This window comes from Ipomoea triloba, chromosome 3, assembly GCF_003576645.1.
Source record: "Ipomoea triloba cultivar NCNSP0323 chromosome 3, ASM357664v1".
Classification (NCBI taxonomy): Eukaryota; Viridiplantae; Streptophyta; class Magnoliopsida; order Solanales; family Convolvulaceae; genus Ipomoea; species Ipomoea triloba.
In genome coordinates, this window is record NC_044918.1 from 4,133,704 (window position 1) to 4,151,737 (window position 18,034).

At 36.4% G+C, this 18,034-nt stretch overlaps 4 protein-coding genes across 4 annotated transcripts in view; 2 read left to right on the plus strand and 2 right to left on the minus strand.

Moving 5' to 3' along the window:
- The first annotated feature begins 1,298 nt into the window (after positions 1–1,298).
- On the plus strand, positions 1,299–1,880 carry LOC116012306 (7-deoxyloganetin glucosyltransferase-like). Its single transcript, XM_031251822.1, has one exon. It carries the CDS (start codon positions 1,299–1,301, stop codon positions 1,878–1,880), a length of 582 nt encoding a protein of 193 aa, XP_031107682.1.
- Positions 1,881–1,946: 66 nt separating this feature from the next.
- On the plus strand, positions 1,947–4,178 carry LOC116012309 (14-3-3 protein beta/alpha-A-like). Its single transcript, XM_031251825.1, has 6 exons — positions 1,947–2,213; positions 2,921–2,995; positions 3,151–3,209; positions 3,305–3,326; positions 3,408–3,435; positions 3,991–4,178. Exons 1-6 carry the CDS (start codon positions 1,947–1,949, stop codon positions 4,176–4,178), a joined length of 639 nt encoding a protein of 212 aa, XP_031107685.1.
- Positions 4,179–7,864: 3,686 nt separating this feature from the next.
- LOC116014152 (7-deoxyloganetin glucosyltransferase-like) lies at positions 7,865–10,991 on the minus strand. Its single transcript, XM_031254155.1, has 2 exons — positions 10,380–10,991; positions 7,865–9,022 (listed from the first exon to the last, which is right to left on the minus strand). Exons 1-2 carry the CDS (start codon positions 10,876–10,878, stop codon positions 8,082–8,084), a joined length of 1,440 nt encoding a protein of 479 aa, XP_031110015.1. The 5' UTR covers positions 10,879–10,991; the 3' UTR covers positions 7,865–8,081.
- A 1,317-nt stretch (positions 10,992–12,308) lies between these two features.
- The window catches only part of LOC116014265 (7-deoxyloganetin glucosyltransferase-like), a 7,034-nt gene continuing 1,308 nt past the window's right edge, over positions 12,309–18,034 (minus strand). The window contains exon 2 of the mRNA XM_031254287.1: positions 12,309–13,454. Coding sequence (XP_031110147.1) covers positions 12,514–13,454 — 941 coding nt within the window. The 3' untranslated portion in view covers positions 12,309–12,513. The remainder of the gene's footprint in view (positions 13,455–18,034) is intronic.

Sequence of the window (18,034 nt, forward strand, 5' to 3'; positions counted from 1 at the left end):
TTGCGGCTGTTCGAGATGTGGAGCTGATTAGAACTATTCCAGTTGCGGCTAATTTTGCAGATGTTTGGTGTTGGAGAGGGGGGATAAGAGGTATTTACACAGTAAAGTGTGGTTATAGACTCTCTAATATGCAGATGGATCAGAACCTCTTGGTTAATCAAGGATGGAAGTTGTTATGGAAGTTAAAAGTCCCTCCAAATGTGAGAAACTTTCTCTGGAGGTGTGCAAAAGTCCCTCCAAATGTGAGAAACTTTCTCTGGAGGTGTGCATGCATGGTTCTGCCTACATTTACTACCCTTGTAAGTAGACATATTGATGTTCAACGTGAATGCCCACTGTGTAACACTCAATCTGAGACAATCAAGCATTTGTTATGTGATTGTTCGCAGGTGTTGCCTATTTGGTCAGAATTTCCAGCAGACTTTCTTCCTACTAGTGATGAAAGTTTTGGGGCTTGGCTGTTTCGCAGGTTGACAGCTGACGATGCGATGTTATCTATGAAATGGGCGGCTGTGTGTTGGTGTGTCTGGAAGGGGAGGAATGAAGTGATTTGGAATAACGTGGCTTGGTCAGAGAATAATATAAGGTATGCGGCTTCTAGACTTTTCAATGAATGGTCCGAAACTGCATCCTTTAACAGTAGTGGGTTTTTTGTCACAGCTCCTATTACTACTGTTGTCTCTCCAGTCGACAATGTTCTAAAAGTCTATGTAGATGCGGCTGTTTTTCCAGATATCAGGAGAGCTTTTTACGGTGTGGTTGTTAATGATGGGAATGGGGTTTTTGTAGCTGCAACTAATGGTCACTTACAGTGCTTAGCTGATCCACATTTAGCAGAGGCCCTTGCGATTAAAGAAGCTTTATCATGGTGCAAGGACAGAAATTTTGCAAGGATTTCTATTTTCTCGGATTGTCAGATTGTTTGCAATTTATTTAATGGTTCATTGCCAGATCATTCATATGCAGGATGTGTTATTAATGAGTGTAGAACTCTAAAACGACACTTTGAGGTGGTGTCTCTTCAGTTTATTCAGCGATCAGCGAATAAGTTAGCTCATGCATTAGCTCGGGCGGCTCGTTCTCAGTTTGATTCTTCTAGTTGGTTTTCCTCTATTCCGTTATGTATTGAACATTTTTATTAATATAATGGTTCGTTGTTTTTCAAAAAAAAAATATATATATATATATATATATATATATATATATATATATTAAAGAGGGCCAAGTTGAAATATTGCACAGGACCCCTATTTTGATTGGAACGTCAGATATCCTTCCATAAATGTTTCATGATAAATATGTTTTTGCATACAGATGTCATTTTTGGTGACTATATTATTGATTGGATTCCGGGAGTCAAAAGTATTGGCCTGAGCGATATCCCAACCACAGCTTGGTCCACAGATCCAAATGACCCCTTCATTGACTATATGATTTCAGAAGTTTCAAAAAGCTACAAAGCTTCAGCTGTCATCTTTCACACATTTGATGAGTTAGAACCCGAGGTGTGTAAGGTATTGTCCTCTATGTTCAATCGGGTCTACACTATCGGCCCCATCCCAATGCTTCTCAAAGGATTACCAGAGACTGAAATCGACAAAATCGAATGTAATCTATGGAAAGAAGATTCCACTTGTATTCAATGGCTAGACACTAAAAACCCAAAATCAGTAGTTTATGTGAATTTTGGGAGTATGGCCGTTACCAACCCAGAAAAGTTGGTAGAGTTGGCAATGGGGCTGAGTAATAGCATGCAAAATTTCTTGTGGATTATCCGTCCCGAACTCATTTCTGGGGACTGGTCTACAATTCTCCCTCCCAAGTTTATGGATGCGGTCAAGGACAGAGGCTATATAGCCAACTGGTGCGATCAAGAATAAGTGTTGAACCACCCTTCTGTCGGGGGATTCTTGACCCATTGCGGGTGGAATTCTATTGCAGAAAGTATGAGTGCAGGAGTGGCAATGGTTTGTTGGTCGTTTTTCGCCGACCAACCGCTAAACCGGTACTATTGTTGCTCACAATGGAGACTTGGTTTAGAGATAGAGAATGATGTGAAGAGAGAGAACGTTGAGAGAGTGGTGAGAGAGCTTATGGAAGGAGAAAAGGGTAGAGAGGTGAAGAAGAAGGCATTGTTTTGGAAGGAAAGAGCTGAGGTGGCTACTAGTGTTGGAGGCTCATCATTTCTAAATTTGGATAAGTTGATTGGGGAAGTACTGCTCAGTGGTGACCAGCATTTTCCAAATAATGGTGTATAATATAATGGAAAATTGTGAAGAGATGTATTTGTGGGCAAGTCAATTAATAATTATGTATCAATGCATCACTATTTTTTTTGAAATAATATAAGGTAATATGATTGTATTGCAACATTTTCTTTTTAATATAATAGTTGCATGTAATTTAGTTTAGGCTAAAAGTGAAATTTTGTTTAAAGTCAAGAATTAAAAGTGAAATATAAATCAAAGTTAAAGATTAAAAATATTATGTCATTTGAAATTGATAGTGCTAATCTTTATATATATATATATATATATATATATATATATATATATATATATAAAATATAAAACAAAATTTTTTTAAAGAAATAAGTTTGCGTTAATATAAATACATGTATTGATTTTCAAAATAAAAAATAAAAAATTACATGTATTGGTTTTAGACTCAAACACCACCAATTCAATACAGCATACAAAATTTGCATTCAATCTCAGATCAGAATGTATCCACTCTACATTCTTGAGTACAATGAAGGTGAGAGTTGTTCGAACATACGAAGTTCCTGAAGGAAAGGTAGCAATGTCATAAGTCAAAAGAAATATTCTTCCATGATTCTCAGGTATTTTTTTAAAGTTATTCTTTAAAGATTGTAGTTTTTTATATCCAACAATATCTATAAATGTATTTATATAAACAGGGAAGTAGGGAACTGTTGTCCATTGCCACATTCTTAAGGACTATGTTCAGTAGTTTCTTACAAAGTTTAAAGAAGGTAAGGTTTATGTATAGGATGAAATCTATTTCATTTTTGAAAGAGAAATGAGGCTATAATGACAAGGAATTATTACTGTGTACAATAAATTTCTACACATTTTTTTATTTCAATTGTTCTGTATCCTTACATATTGTGATTTTTAGATGTGATAGGTAGGATTGTGGAAATATATTCTCTTTAAGACAAAGGTCATTGGTAGTAATCCTTGCAGGTTGATTGATTTATTTATTGAGGAATCACCTTAAGTCACTTTTTTGTGCTTATAATTTACTTTTACTATTTACTGTTTTTGTTTTTTTTTTTTAGCAATAATAAGATTAAATGCAAGGTCTGGGATCAACATGTGGCCAAACTTTAACCTTTTACTTCAAGTCCCAAGTTTGTTGAACCTGTTATAATTCTTTAACAGTTTAGGAGGGCAAAGGTTGGTGTGCACAGTAAGTACAATACTTCTTACTGTTTAGTATAGGATTTCTTTTATGTTGCATAACTAAAATAAAAGATCTAATGTCAGCATACATACTCAAAGTACTATCAGCCCAAACAGGAAATAACAATGTCTAAAGTTACCAAGTCTTATTTCCGAGAAAGATGTCTCTTTTCTTTTCTCATTCTCTCTAGTTCTCTACGAATAGCGGTCGCCGTCAATCTGTCATGTGAGAAGTGCCTTTACCTGGCTAATCTTGCCGAGCAAGCCTAGGACTATGATGAGATCGACTTAATAAACAATATGGTTCGAGTTCTCGACGCCGAACTAATAGGGGAGGAGCTCTCTCTCCGAGTTGGAGATGGAAGAGCAAACTCTGGTAAAGCAGTACCGAGAGAGAAGCTGGAAAGTAAATTGTCTTAGGTCTGCAACAAGATGCTGGATATGCTTGATTCAATCCAGCTAGTTCCTTCGGGGACAAGATCTTTTACCACAAGATGATAAGCGATTACATACTCCTGCTACCTTTCTGAGTTCAAGGTGAGTCTGACTTTTAATTGTTTAGTTTTCTATTATGAAAATCTGAAATCACCGGAAAAAGCACTTAGAATGGCAAATGATGCATTTGAGGATGCCATGGCTGAGCTTGATACACTTGATACATTGGGTGAGGAAAGCACCCACATACTAGTATCGCTTCACGACAATATGACCTATGACCCTATGGAATGCCTAGGGTTCGTGATCTTGTGAATGTTGTTTTTTCATTTGAAGTTGCATAGCTTTTGTGAGTTTTAAAACTATTAATATTTTTTCACAGAAGTTTTAAAAAGACGTACTGTAATCAAACATTTAGTATCAGAGCTATGATTTAGTATCAGAGCTATGATTTGGTATCAGATTTAATATTTAGACTACTGATTGTTAACATCTTATGAGTGATATTGATGTTATTGTTGATCTAACTCAGTCTACTTATTTGCTATGCTTCTTAACTCTACCGGCTAAAATCATCCTCAATCAATTTATTCTTCTTGACCGAAAGAGTTGCGTGCTCTGCAATTATAGATGAAAGTTTTTTCCTCTTCCTCATAAAAAAACGTCTAATTTCAACTAAATCCTCCATAATGAGCCGGAGAAAGTTTGGAAGTTGAGTGTTCCCTCTAAGTGTCGAAATTTTGTTTGGAGGGCTGCTAGGGAGTTTCTTCATACTACAGTTTTGTTTGAGACAAAGAAGGGTAGAGGTTGAGGTTAATTGTCCTATATGTAGGTTGCAGCTTGAGACCTTGTTGCATTTTTTTGTCATTGTGTTTTTAAAAGATAAGTGTGGTAAGGGATGCATTTACAATCGCTAGATCACATAATGGAATGAAGTGAGTGGTTGGGTCGTGTGCTTAACATGCAAGGGGATGATCATATAGAGTTGATAGTGTTCACAATGCATGCTGTGTGACAGGTGAAAAATGCTCCATAAGCAGTGCGAAGACAAAGAAGGGAGTGGATGGAGTTTTAAATACTAGTAGCACAAACTAAAAATTGTTAACAGATCGTACTACTAAACTTGTTTGTTCTTGATGACTCATATCTGGCAGCATATCAGAGCTAGGATCAGAGCAGTTAAAATATATATTTAAAAGTGATTAATATATATACATATATATAATTATACCTGAACGGATATACAAAGTTATTCGTATGTAGAAGATTGTTGTTTGTTATGATAGGATGATCCCTTATCCAAACACCGAACGATGAAATACTTCTCTCAGTAATTGCCAGAAAGTGAGAATTCTCTTTTCGACTTAGGTAGTATATTTTAAGCGAGTGAGGATTGTTACTTTGAAAAAGGTGTAACACCAAGTCATAGTATTCCTCCCCAATTCGCAATATACTACAAGATATATTATCATTCATTATTTCTTGAGATGAAAACTTATTAATGTGTTTCACTATACGAACTTTAAGTCCCAAATTAAATGTGTCGCAACGAATCCAGTCCAACCATTCCAATTTGGAATATGTAATAAGTCTTCAATTTTTTGTTCTGCTATTGGTTGTTCTGCCAAACTGTAAACATAAAACATTGTCCCAAAAATTTTATTTAAACACTAAAAAACAAATTACAATTATTGGTAAAAAAAATTACAACATGTCAAAGACTAATGGTAAAAAAAATTAAAATTCCAGTTTATAATGGAAACAAATATTTTCTATTGATGGTTGATAAAAACAAATATTTAAATGTTTTTATAAGATTTAATTTCAGTATTCACAGTAACAATATTCCAGTTATATCACAACACTGAACAGACAACAAGAACCAAATCATATTAAGTTAATCACAATATTAACAATCAAACCATATATTCATATTCATTAACAATAATTATAAAAGTTAAAGAAAATATAATAGCAGCAGCAGTTCCGTGAACAAATTAAGGCAGTAGGCTAGTAGCGGTCTCGGCACAGAAGCGGAGACGCAGAGCTTGAGGGATGGTTCTCTCTTCTCGCCTTCGCCCGTTGCCGTCGGTGAGGCTCGCTGGCCGAGATCAGCGTCGGGGTGAGATTCACAGGTTTCGCAATCACTCACTTGGGCTGGTGTTTGTTGTGGGCTCGGGGTCTTGAGAACGCGTCACTGGGCGATGTGCGGGGGGAATGGGTGCTTTGGAACCTCTCCTACCTATGATTGCTATTGATAACACAAGGATTAGAAAAGAAAGTTGAAGAAGTTTTGGAGTTCTTCCTCTCCCAATTATCATTAACTCAATTCTCAAAAAAATGCTTGATGAAAACAACTCTAAAACCTAAGCTTTAAATAATAAAAAGAGCAACAGTCATAAACGGTAACTTGCAAAGAAATAGGATCCTAACAGAAAGGAATTCAAAAATAATACTGATAAATAATCTGCTAAACTGATCATGGAGTTGCCTTGCGTCGTTGATATGTTCTTCCAACGAATGCATCAGTGTTACACTTTGAAAAACAAGTGTTCAGCGATGTTAGGTTTCGCAAGATTGAGATTGAGAAAAATAAGTATTCCTCCCCAATACTTTGAAAAACAAGATTGAGATTCATAGGTTTCGCAATCACTTGGCCGAGATCGCCTATCGGCTCGTCGTATCTTTGTTTGAGACGGAAAAATTATGTCGCCATATTTCGCGACAGAATAATTCCGTCGCAATATATTGAGACAGAATAATTCCGCGGTGAATTTGCGACGGAATAATTCCGTGTCGAATTTGCGACAGAATTTTTTTCCGTCTCAATTTTGCTATGGAAAATAATTCCGTCGCATATTCTGGCACCATTTTGGAGACGAATATTCCGTCGCAAATTTGGACGATAAATTATTTCGTCGCAATTTTTGCTACAATTATTCCGTCGTGATTTCTTCGCATTGTTAAAATTATATACTAATAAACTGTTAATTCTAAAATATAACATAATTTTAAAACATTACCCATGCACATTAGGTTCAAGTAATAATACATATTAATCCACATCTAATAAGTAATAATAGTCAATTCAAGTCTAAACAATATAATAGTCTTAACAACAACAATCAACATTAAGATCAATTGACTTAGCTTGAGATGGATGATTATTATCTATTTGCTCTCAATGATTATCATCTACTTGCTCTCCAATTTCTGTCAACATATCCTGTTGCAATGCAAATTGTTATCCTAAAATATGTAGGGTCACACTTGTGTGAAACCGTCTCACGGATCCTTATTCGTGAGACGGGTCGGGTCGGGTCAATACACCATGCAAATGTCATACTTATATGTGCAAATCTCACACTTATATGCTCAAATATAACACTAATCAAAAATACAATTTTTGTTACTTATAAGAAAAAAAATAATACATTTTTCATAATAAGTAATGTTGACAAATGCCTCTCACTTATAAGGGCAAATATAATACTTTTGAGGAAAAATGTAATACTTTTAAATTGAAATGTAAAAGTATTGTATTTTCCCTTAAAAGTATTACATTTACCCTAATAAGTAACAAAATTTTATTCCTGATTAGTATTAAATTTGAGCATATAAGTATGGCATTTGTGCATATAAGTGGTACATTTACATCTTGACCCGACCCGTCTCATGGTGAGACGGTCTCACACAAGTTTTTAAGAAATTTAGTACAAAATATATGTGAAGTTATATATATTTTTAAAAATAAAAAGAAATTAAACTTACTGAAAAATATTCAGCAGAATTTTCTTTATAAATAAGACTATCTCCCTGTTAAAGTAAGTATGATGTCATCAGTGCTTATTGAACTACAATTCCAACATAAATTGTAAGGTAAGTGCAAGAGTATAATCACAAAGGTAAATTGCAGAGTAATGGAAGAAGCAAAGATGGTTGGTCATTATGGTCAAAAAGTAAATTGGAAACAAATAGATGTAAGTAAATAAACAGATGGATACTATAAATAGAGACATCTTTTAATCAACAAAATAATTCAATTTCATAGACTTAGTACACTTCCACACTACAATAAAACCTTTTGAGCTCCTTCATATTCTACTTGAATTGTAATAAGAATTCAATACTATCAATGCAATACAATCATGTTACCTTATTTCAAAAATAAATAGTGAAACACTTATACATAATTAACTTGCCCACGAATACAAACACTTATACACCATTTGGAAAATGCTGGCCACCACTGAGCAGTACTTCCCCAATCAACTTATCCAAATTTAGAAATGATGAACCTCCAACACTAGTAGCCACCTCAGCTCTTTCCTTCCAAAACAACGCCTTCTTCTTCACCTCTCTACCCTTCTCTCCTTCCATCAGCTCTCTCACCACACTCTCAACGTTCTCTCTCTTCACATCATTCTCTATCTCTAAACCAAGTCTCCATTCCGAGCAACAACAATACCGGTTTAGCGGTTGGTCCGCGAAAAACGACCAACAAACCATTGCCACTCCCGCGCTCATACTTTCCACCATAGAATTCCACCCGCAATGGGTCAAGAATCCCCCGACAGAAGGGTGATTCAGCACTTGCTCTTGATCGCACCAGTCGGCTATATAGCCTCTGTCCTTGAACGCATCCGTAAACGCTGGAGGGAGAATTGTAGACCAGTCCCCAGAAATGAGTTCGGGCCGGATAATCCACAAGAAATTTTTCATGCTTTTACTTAGCCCCATTGCCAACTCTACCAACTTTTCTGGGTTGGTAACGGCCATACTCCCAAAATTCACATAAACTACTGATTTTGGGTTTTTAGTATCTAGCCATTGAATACAAGTGGAATCTTCTTTCCATAGATTACATTCGATTTTGTCGATTTCGCTCTTTGGTAATCCTTTGAGAAGCATTGGGATGGGGCCGATAGTGTAGACCCTGTTGAACATAGAGGACAATGCCTTACACACCTCGGGTTCTAACTCATCAAATGTGTTAAAGATGGCAGCTGAAGCTTTGTAGCTTTTTGAAACTTGTGAAATTAAATAGTCGATGAAGGGGTCATTTGGATCAGTGGACCAAGCTGTGGTTGGGATATCGCTCAGGCCAATACTTTTGACTCCCGGGATCCAATCAATAATATAGTCACCAAAAATGACATCTGTATGCAAAAATATATTTATCATGGAACATTTATTGTCGGATATCTGATGTGATCTAGGCTGGCCCTAAGGGTTGCCACGTTGGGCACCCACCCTTAGAGCTAGCCATGAGTCGTTTCAAGATCGAACCAGTTCTAAATTAACCCTGAAGAAAAAATAGAATTTGGGCTTCTCCGTTCTTCTGCCGAGCTAACCTTGGATCGGAACTGACTTCTAGAGAGTTTGTTCACATCCTAGTTATAAAACATAAGTCCGTGACCCAACTTGAAACCGATCCAGGCCCAAGTCCGAGCTGGTCCCTAATTAGTCCAAACACGGTCTAGGCCCGGACAAAAGCAACATAATTTAGCCATGGCAATTTAAATGTCATTTTGGGCATTTTAGGCCCGCTGCCAATTGTCGCAGCGGGCCTTCAGGCTTTGCAAGTAGCCTCTGTCGGCCCAGTCGTTATACCATGGACCATGGTCCACAATGCATTATAGACTATGGATCATGACTGATACTGCAATTGTATTGAACTGATACTGCAGTTGTGTTGAACGGATACTGCAGTTGTGTTGAAAAGGAACTGCAGTTGTGCGGAACAGAGGCCGTGTCATCCGTCTGGAACTACAGTTGTGTTGAACGGATAAACGGTCTCTATTCCGCGCAATTTCAGTTTCCTTTCAACACAACTGCAGTATCTTTTCAACACAACTGCACTATCCGTTCAACACAACTGCAGTATCAGCCATGATCATGGTCCACAATACATTGTGGACCATGGTACACGATATAATTTGCGCTGCCGGCCAATGCAATGACCATAAATTTAGCCGTTGCACTGGCTGAAATTTTGGAGGGTGGGGTGTTTTTTTTTTTTTTTTTTTTTTTCCTGAAATTTTATCTACCATATATGTCGGTATATATACTCATTACTCAACTCGCTTTTATCAACAAAAGTTCTCAACACAACACTCCCCTACTCTTATTCATAACCATTCTATGATCTATACAACATCATCTTACTTTTTACAAATTTTATTACTCTTATTTATATTTTATTCTTTGATTTTTTATCCCTGTCAAATTTCAAAATTTTAATTTTAATTTACATATTTTTAATTTCTTATAATTTTAATAGAAAGTCATAAATTTTGAGATTAATGGTTAAAATCTTATTTTAAACAAAAATATTGATTTTGAAAAATTGTGTGTATGCATATATATATATATATATATATATATATATATATATATATATTAGCATTATTATATCAAAAGGTTGAAGTAACTTAATTGAAAATAACTTAAGTTGTTAGTCATACGGTCACAGTTCAAATCTCATTGCTGTGGTGTACAAAGATTTTCTCATACCTTTGTTTTTGGAAACCTTGTCACGAATATCAGAAGAATATATGTGCATCAAACTGGCAACAGCGCTAATTGGGAAAAAAAATACTACCGGAATACCCAGCTCCTGGGAAGCCCCAACAGTGAACGCCATAAGAGCATCAGAAACAACACAAGAAACTGGAGGAACATCCGACGCTCTGTTCAGCATATCAATCAACTCCATGAACGGAGCATAGCAATTCTTGGCCGTGGAAAAGCAGAGGTCGGCGATGTCTAGAGCGGTGTCGGGGTTCTCCCGTGAGGGAAGCCCGTCGGGGATTGTTTCGAAACGGAAAGTGGGTGATTGAGTGAGAGGGAGGAAGTTTCTGGCTTTCATGATGTGGGCATAGTTGAATTGAGTGAGAACATAGGTAATGTGAAAGCCTTTGTGATGAAGAAGCTTGGCTAGCTTGAGCATGGCGAATATATGGCCTTGAGCTGGATAGGGAATGCAGACAGCATGTGGCCTTTGGATCTCCATTATCTTTCCCTCTCTAAGCTTTCTTTAATTTCTTGTTTTTGGATATGCATATATATATATATATATTAACTTCAAGCATAGTTATATACTAACCTAGCGGCCGGGCTGCTTGTCCTAACATTCATACTTCCATTCGGCGAATACAGATCAACACTTGCGAGGGGAGATTTAAGCGCCAACCAATTATGTAAGCGTCAAGTTGATTTAATTTCTTTAATCAATGTTTTATAACTAGTTTTTCACTCGGGATTTTGATAATGCCTAATGTTTATTTTTAAATAAGCACTTTAGAATATATCAATATATGATTATATAGGAGATGTTTATGCATAAGTAATTAAATGTTGAATTTGTTTATTTAAATTGTTAATTCAAAGTATATGAATGCAAGATAATATAGGAAATGTTTAGCAGTGGTAGTTTTTTCCCCTACATGTTTAATGTGTTATGAGATGTGTGTCATAGATCCTCATGTGAAAGTATTGAACAAAATATTACCGAGTTATAATTTGAATCGGAATTTAAAATATTTATGGTCGACCTTGTTTCACAACATGATGACAATTGATAAGATCCAAATAATTTATACTTTAAACTTATTTTTTAATCCATTTAAATATATATAGTTTATGCTTAATTATCATTCATTTAAATGAATTACAAACCCTTCAATGATTTCTTTTAACCCCTATCTGCAGAAACCCTTTTAATATAATTAATGTCGCCATCTAATTAAAACGTGTTCCATATCCAGATCCATGATAATGACGGTTACGATCCATACAAATTTTCTTTGTCCCATTTGGTGGTAAACTTGAATAATTTTTTACATAATTTCATTTATTTTAATTTATAATTATATATTAAAAATCACACTTCACATATTATTTATTTCACTTTAATATATCTGATAGGGTAATATGGTATGAATACTAATGACTTGGTACAGTTGTGATGCCAACCAAAGCTAGACCAAGGTCAACCTCTGAGACGGGAGATCGACAAAAAAAAAAAAAATAGTGGTCCTGTTTGGTAATAATCAGTCTATAAGTCAATTTTGACTTATTTGACCACTTAGTTGTTTGGTTAATAAGTTTTTTTAACCCCAAAATGCTAAAATTTAGCCTTTTTAATTAGCTTTTTGATAAAAGAAATTATACTAAACAGCTATCAGCTAACAGCTAATCTATCAAACAACTTTCTACAATCAGCTAATGTTATCAACAAATCATACTTTCTAACCCAAACAGCCAACACAATCAGCTAACAGCCATTTACCAAACAGGGCCAGTAACTTCTACTGTTGTTATTATTGATGTGACCTCTAAGGTCGACTCAAGCCACTAATGTAGTACTATCACGTCAAACATGTTAATGGAGAACTTTGCATTTCTCCCTATTCTGATACTATAAATAGAGATCTCCTCCAATCAGCAAAATAATAATTCAATTTCATAGACTTAGCACACTTCAAGACTACAATAGACTTAGCACACTTCCCGACCACAATTGTAATAAGAATTCAATACTATCAATGAAATACAATCATATTACCTTATTTCAAAAATAAACAATGATACATAATTAATTTGCCCACAAATACAAATATATCTTCACAATTTTCCATTGCATACATTACACACCGTTTGGAAAATGCTGGCCACCACTGAGCAGTACTTCCCCAATCAACTTATCCAAATTTAGAAATGATGAACCTCCAACACTAGTAGCCACCTCAGCTCTTTCCTTCCAAAACAATGCCTTCTTCTTCACCTCTCTACCCTTCTCTCCTTCCATCAGCTCTCTCACCACACTCTCAACGTTCTCTCTCTTCACATCATTCTCTATCTCTAAACCAAGTCTCCATTCCGAGCAACAACAGTACCGGTTTAGCGGTTGGTCCGCGAAAAACGACCAACAAACCATTGCCACTCCCGCGCTCATACTTTCCACCATTGAATTCCACCCGCAATGGGTCAAGAATCCTCCGACAGAAGGGTGGTTTAGCACTTTTTCTTGATCACACCAGTCGGCTATATAGCCTCTGTCCTTGACCGCATCCGTAAACTCTGGAGGGAGAATTGTAGACCAGTTCCCAAAAATGAGTTCGGGTCGGATAATCCACAAGAAATTTTGCATGCTTTTACTCAGCCCCATTGCCAACTCTACCAACTTTTCTGGGTTGGTAATGGCCAAACTCCCAAAATTCACATAAACTACTGATTTTGGGTTTTTAGTGTCCAGCCATTGAGTACAAGTGGAATCTTCTTTCCATAGATTACATTCGATTTTGTCGATTTCACTCTTTGGTAATGCTTTGAGAAGCATTGGGATGGGGCCGATAGTGTAGATCCGATTGAACATAGAGGACAATGCCTTACACGTCTCGGGTTCTAACTCATCAAATGTGTGAAAGATGACCGCTGAAGCTTTGTAGCTTTTTGAAACTTCTAAAATCATATAGTCAATGAAGGGGTCATTTGGATCTGTGGACCAAGCTGTAGTTGGGATATCGCTCAGGCCAATACTTTTGATTCCCGGTATCCAATCAATAATATAGTCACCAAAAATTACATCTGCATGCAAAAACATATTTATCATGAAGCACTTATTGGAGGATATTTAATTTGATATGATCTAGGGGGTGGACGCACAAGACACCACCCTTAAAGCTAGACACGGGCCGATTTAAGGTCGAATCAATTCTGAATTGATTTGAGAAAAAAGAATCTAGACTTTTCCGGACATGAGTCGAGTTATGTCCGAATTATAACGGACTAGCTTGTAAAGGGTTGATTCAAGTCCTATAAAAAATAAGGTTGGGGCCAGCTCAAAATCGACCCAGACCCAAAACTGAGCATGTCCCTAAAATGCCCAGACACGATCCAAGCCTGAGCAAAAGCAACATAATTTAACCATGACAGCAAAGCATGGCAAGCTTTGCCATGCTTTGCTGCATGCCCTGGCAATTTAAATGCCATTTTGGGCATTTTAGGCCAGCTGCCACATGGCCTTCAGGAATGGAACGTGCAATGGCCACGTTTCAAGCTTGCAAGTAGTCTCTGCCGGAGGCTAGGCTAGGCCTCACCAACTAGGTATACAGATATACACTACTCAGTGTTAAAAAATGCACTACACAAATATGCACTGTTAGGTATATATCACCAAAAAAAACACACCACTAAGTATAGAAATATACAACGCACAGTGTTTGGAAATGCACAACTAGGGACATGGGAGTTATGGTGCGGTGTGTTTTTTAGTATTTTTGTGTATTTTCATGTGGTGCGTTTTCTAACATTGAGTCGTGCATTTTATAATATTGAGTGGTGTGAACCGCACTGTTTACACGTTAAGACGCGTCCACACTTGAGCAGATATATATATATATGTTAGTATTATTATATCAAAAATGTTATTGTAGCTTAATTGAAAATAACTTAAGCTAAGAGAGATTTTCTCAAACCTTTGTTTTTGGAAACTTTGTCACAGAGGTCAGGTGAATATATGTGCATCAAACTGGCTACACCGCTAATCGGCCAAAACAACACTACCGGAGTATCCAGCTCCTAGGCAGCCCCAACAGTGAACGCCATAATAGTATCAGAAACAACACAAGAAACCGGAGGAACATCCGACGCTCCGTTCAGCCTATCAATCAGCTCCATGAACGGAGCGTAGCAATTGTTGGCCGTCGAAAAGCAAAGCTCGGCGATGTCCAGAGCGGTGTCGGGGTTTTCCCGTGAGGGAAGCCCGTCGGGGATTGTTTCGAAACGGAAAGTGGGTGATTGACTGAGAGGGAGGAAGTTTCTGGCTTTCATGATATGGTATAGTTGAATTGAGTGAAAACATAGGTAATGTAAAAGCCCCGGTGATGAAGAAGCTTGGCTAGCTTGAGCATGGCGCATATATGGCCTTGAGCTGGATAGGGAATGCAGGCGGCATGTGGCCTTTGGACCTCCATATTATCTATCTATCTTTCCCTCTCTAAGCTTTCTTTAATTTATTGTTTTTGGATATGCATATATGTTCATTTCATGCATAGTTATATACTAGCGGGCTGGTTTACATAACAATCATACTTTGATTCATCTCACAAAACAAATTTATCACAATTTTTATTTATTTATTTTTCTTCCAATACAGATCAACACATTGTGAGGGGAGATTTAAGCGCCAACCAATTGGGTAAGGGCAAATTATGCTATGGACCCCGGTCCACTTTTCAGGTCCATATTTACAAATTTAAAACTTAATATTTACAATTTTAAAACTCTATGTTCAAAAAAAAAAATTCTATATTCATAATTTTAAAACTCTATGTTCATAATTTTAAAACTCAATATAAAATTATTTTACTCAATATTCACACTTTCTGAACTCTGAATATAGAGTTCTAAAATTATGAACATAGAGATATGTAGTTGTGAACATAGAGTTCAAAAATTGTGAATATGCAAAAGCGGCATCTATATGCAAAAATATATTTATCATGAAGCATTTATTGGAGGATATTTGTTATGATCTAGGTTGGCCCTAAGGGTGGACGCCCTTGGTACCCACCCTTCAAGCTAGCCACTAGTCAGTTCAAGGTCGAACCAATCTTGAATCGACTAAAAAAAATCTGGACTTTTCCAAACCTAGGTCGGGCTAAGTTTGGATCAGAACCAACTTGTAGATAACCAGTTCAAATCCTAGCTATAAAAAAAATAAGCCTTGGACCCAACTCAAAACCTGCCCAGACCTAAGTCCGAACAAGTTCCTAATTGATTCAGACACAATTCATGACCGGACAAAAGCAACATAATTTAGCCATGGCATTGGCAGCAAAGCATGGCAAATTAAAGCTGACATGGCAATTTAATGCCATTTTGGACATTTTAGTCCAATTGCCATTTTGGGCATTTTAGGCCAGCTGCCACATTGTGGCAGCTGGCCTTCAGGCTTTGCAACGTGCAATGGCCATAATTTGGCCATTGCACGTTGCAAGCTTGCAAGTAGCCTCTACCGGAAACTAGGCTAGGCCTGGCCTCCGGCGGAGACTACTGCCGGCCAGTGCAACGGCCATAAATTTGGTCGTTACACTGGCCGAAATTTTGGAGGTAGCAGTGGAGTGTTTTTTGTTTTGTTTTTTTTTTTTGAAATTTTTATTTACTATATTACTCGTTACTTAATTCATTTTTATCAACAAAAGTTCTCAACACAACATTACCTTTTAAAAAATTAAAGCTGGCTTTTTAAAAAAAATATTAATGTAGCGACGGATTTTAGCATCCGCAGCTATATAGCGACGAATTTTAAAATTCGTCGCTACATTTATAAGCGGGAATGCTTTTACATTTTAGCGACGGATAATCGTCCGTCGCTATGTATACTAAGTGAAATTTTGTTTAATTCTAGCGACTGAGCATATCCGTCGCTAAGTTTTAGTAGTTAACAAATTAAATGCTCAAAATTCTCCTTTTTTTTTTTCGTTTAATTCTGCCTTATCCCTAAGCCGCCTCTCCCCGCCTTAACAAATCAAAAGTTCAAAACTCCTCCGCTGACTGCCTGCTCGTCGACTGCCTTAGCTACTGCTCGCTCCGTTGACTGACGCGTCGCTGCCCGCTCTGCCGACTGACTGACGACGCCGCTAGTCGCTATGCTGACTGTTAAAGCCGTTGGTCGCTCCGTCGAAGCCGCTACCTGCTTGCCAACTGCCGAAGCCGCTGGTCGCTACGCCGATTGCCCCTCACAAGTGTAAATGTTGCCCTCAATTTTCAAAGCAATACATATATTGCCCCTCCCGTACAGTACAATATATGTACCATTTTAAAAATTGAGAGGCAACATTTACACCACTAATAATTTAGGAGTGACATTGATAATTAACATATTATGGAGGGGCATAAATTATAATTTTCTCTTTTATATTTGTTTGTTAATTTGTTTGATGGAGATTATTTGTTTGTTAATTTGTTTGGCGTCCCCGGCATATATAAGAATACTAGTACATCTAAGACTTCTCATTCAGGTTTAACGAAAGGAAGAAAAAAAAAACTCATTCAGGTTTAAGACGCGATTAAAAAACAAGAACAATATGCTCCATATCTATGATTATCAAATAATCATAATTGAAGCGGGGAAAATGAAACACCAAAGATATATGCTAGAAACGAGGAATGCAGTTCCTTTCAACACAACTGCAGTTCTAGACAGAAAAAACGACCTCCGTTCCGCACACAACTGCAGTATCAGTTCAACATACAGAACTGCAGTATCAGTCATGACCATGTTCCCAACAACTGCCTAAAATGTCTACTAAAGAAGTAAAGATGATGGAAAGGAAAAGGAAACCACTAGAACTACTGTGCAGAGAAAACATAATTATTGCAAGGAAAAAGTGAGTAGTTGAATTAAGATTCTTCCTTGCTTAACTGAAATTGCAAATACTATTTTAGTGATTGTAATGTTAGTCCTACATGTTACCCGTGTTATTGGTTGCAAATGAAGCTTTCATCCTAATCTGATCTGTTCCCATATCATTATTATATCAGCATTATTATATAAAAGGTTGAAGTAGCTTAATTGGAAATAATTAAGTTGTTAATTATATAGTCATGGATTCAAATGTCATTTTAAACAAAAAGTGAATTTTTAATTATTTTTATATAAAAATATAAAAAATTTCGGGCCTAGTGGAAAAGAATGCACAAAAAGTACGCTACTACACAAATGCACACAAATTTTAAAGTCCACAATGCATGGTATTCAATGCATCCGTCGTTTTGATTAATGAAAAGAAACGTCACCCGTTCCGCAAAAAGTAATTAACTTTGTGTATAACATATTCAGTTTCATTTTATATACACTGTAGTTTTCTTTAAACTTTCTTTATTATCAAAACAAATGTGAGACATTATCATTTGAGATGAAAGGTAGTTTCATTTATGTGACGGCAGCCGTTTCTTTACTTCAAGAAACGGTGCCGTTTTTTAACCATGATTCACAAAGCTTTGTAGACCATGATCCACGATATAACAACTGACAAATACATTGCTTCAAAAGTTCACAAGCTCACATGTGAATGTTGGTTCTCATTTGAAAGCAACTATATATATATATATATATATATATATATATATATATATATATATATATATATATATATATATAT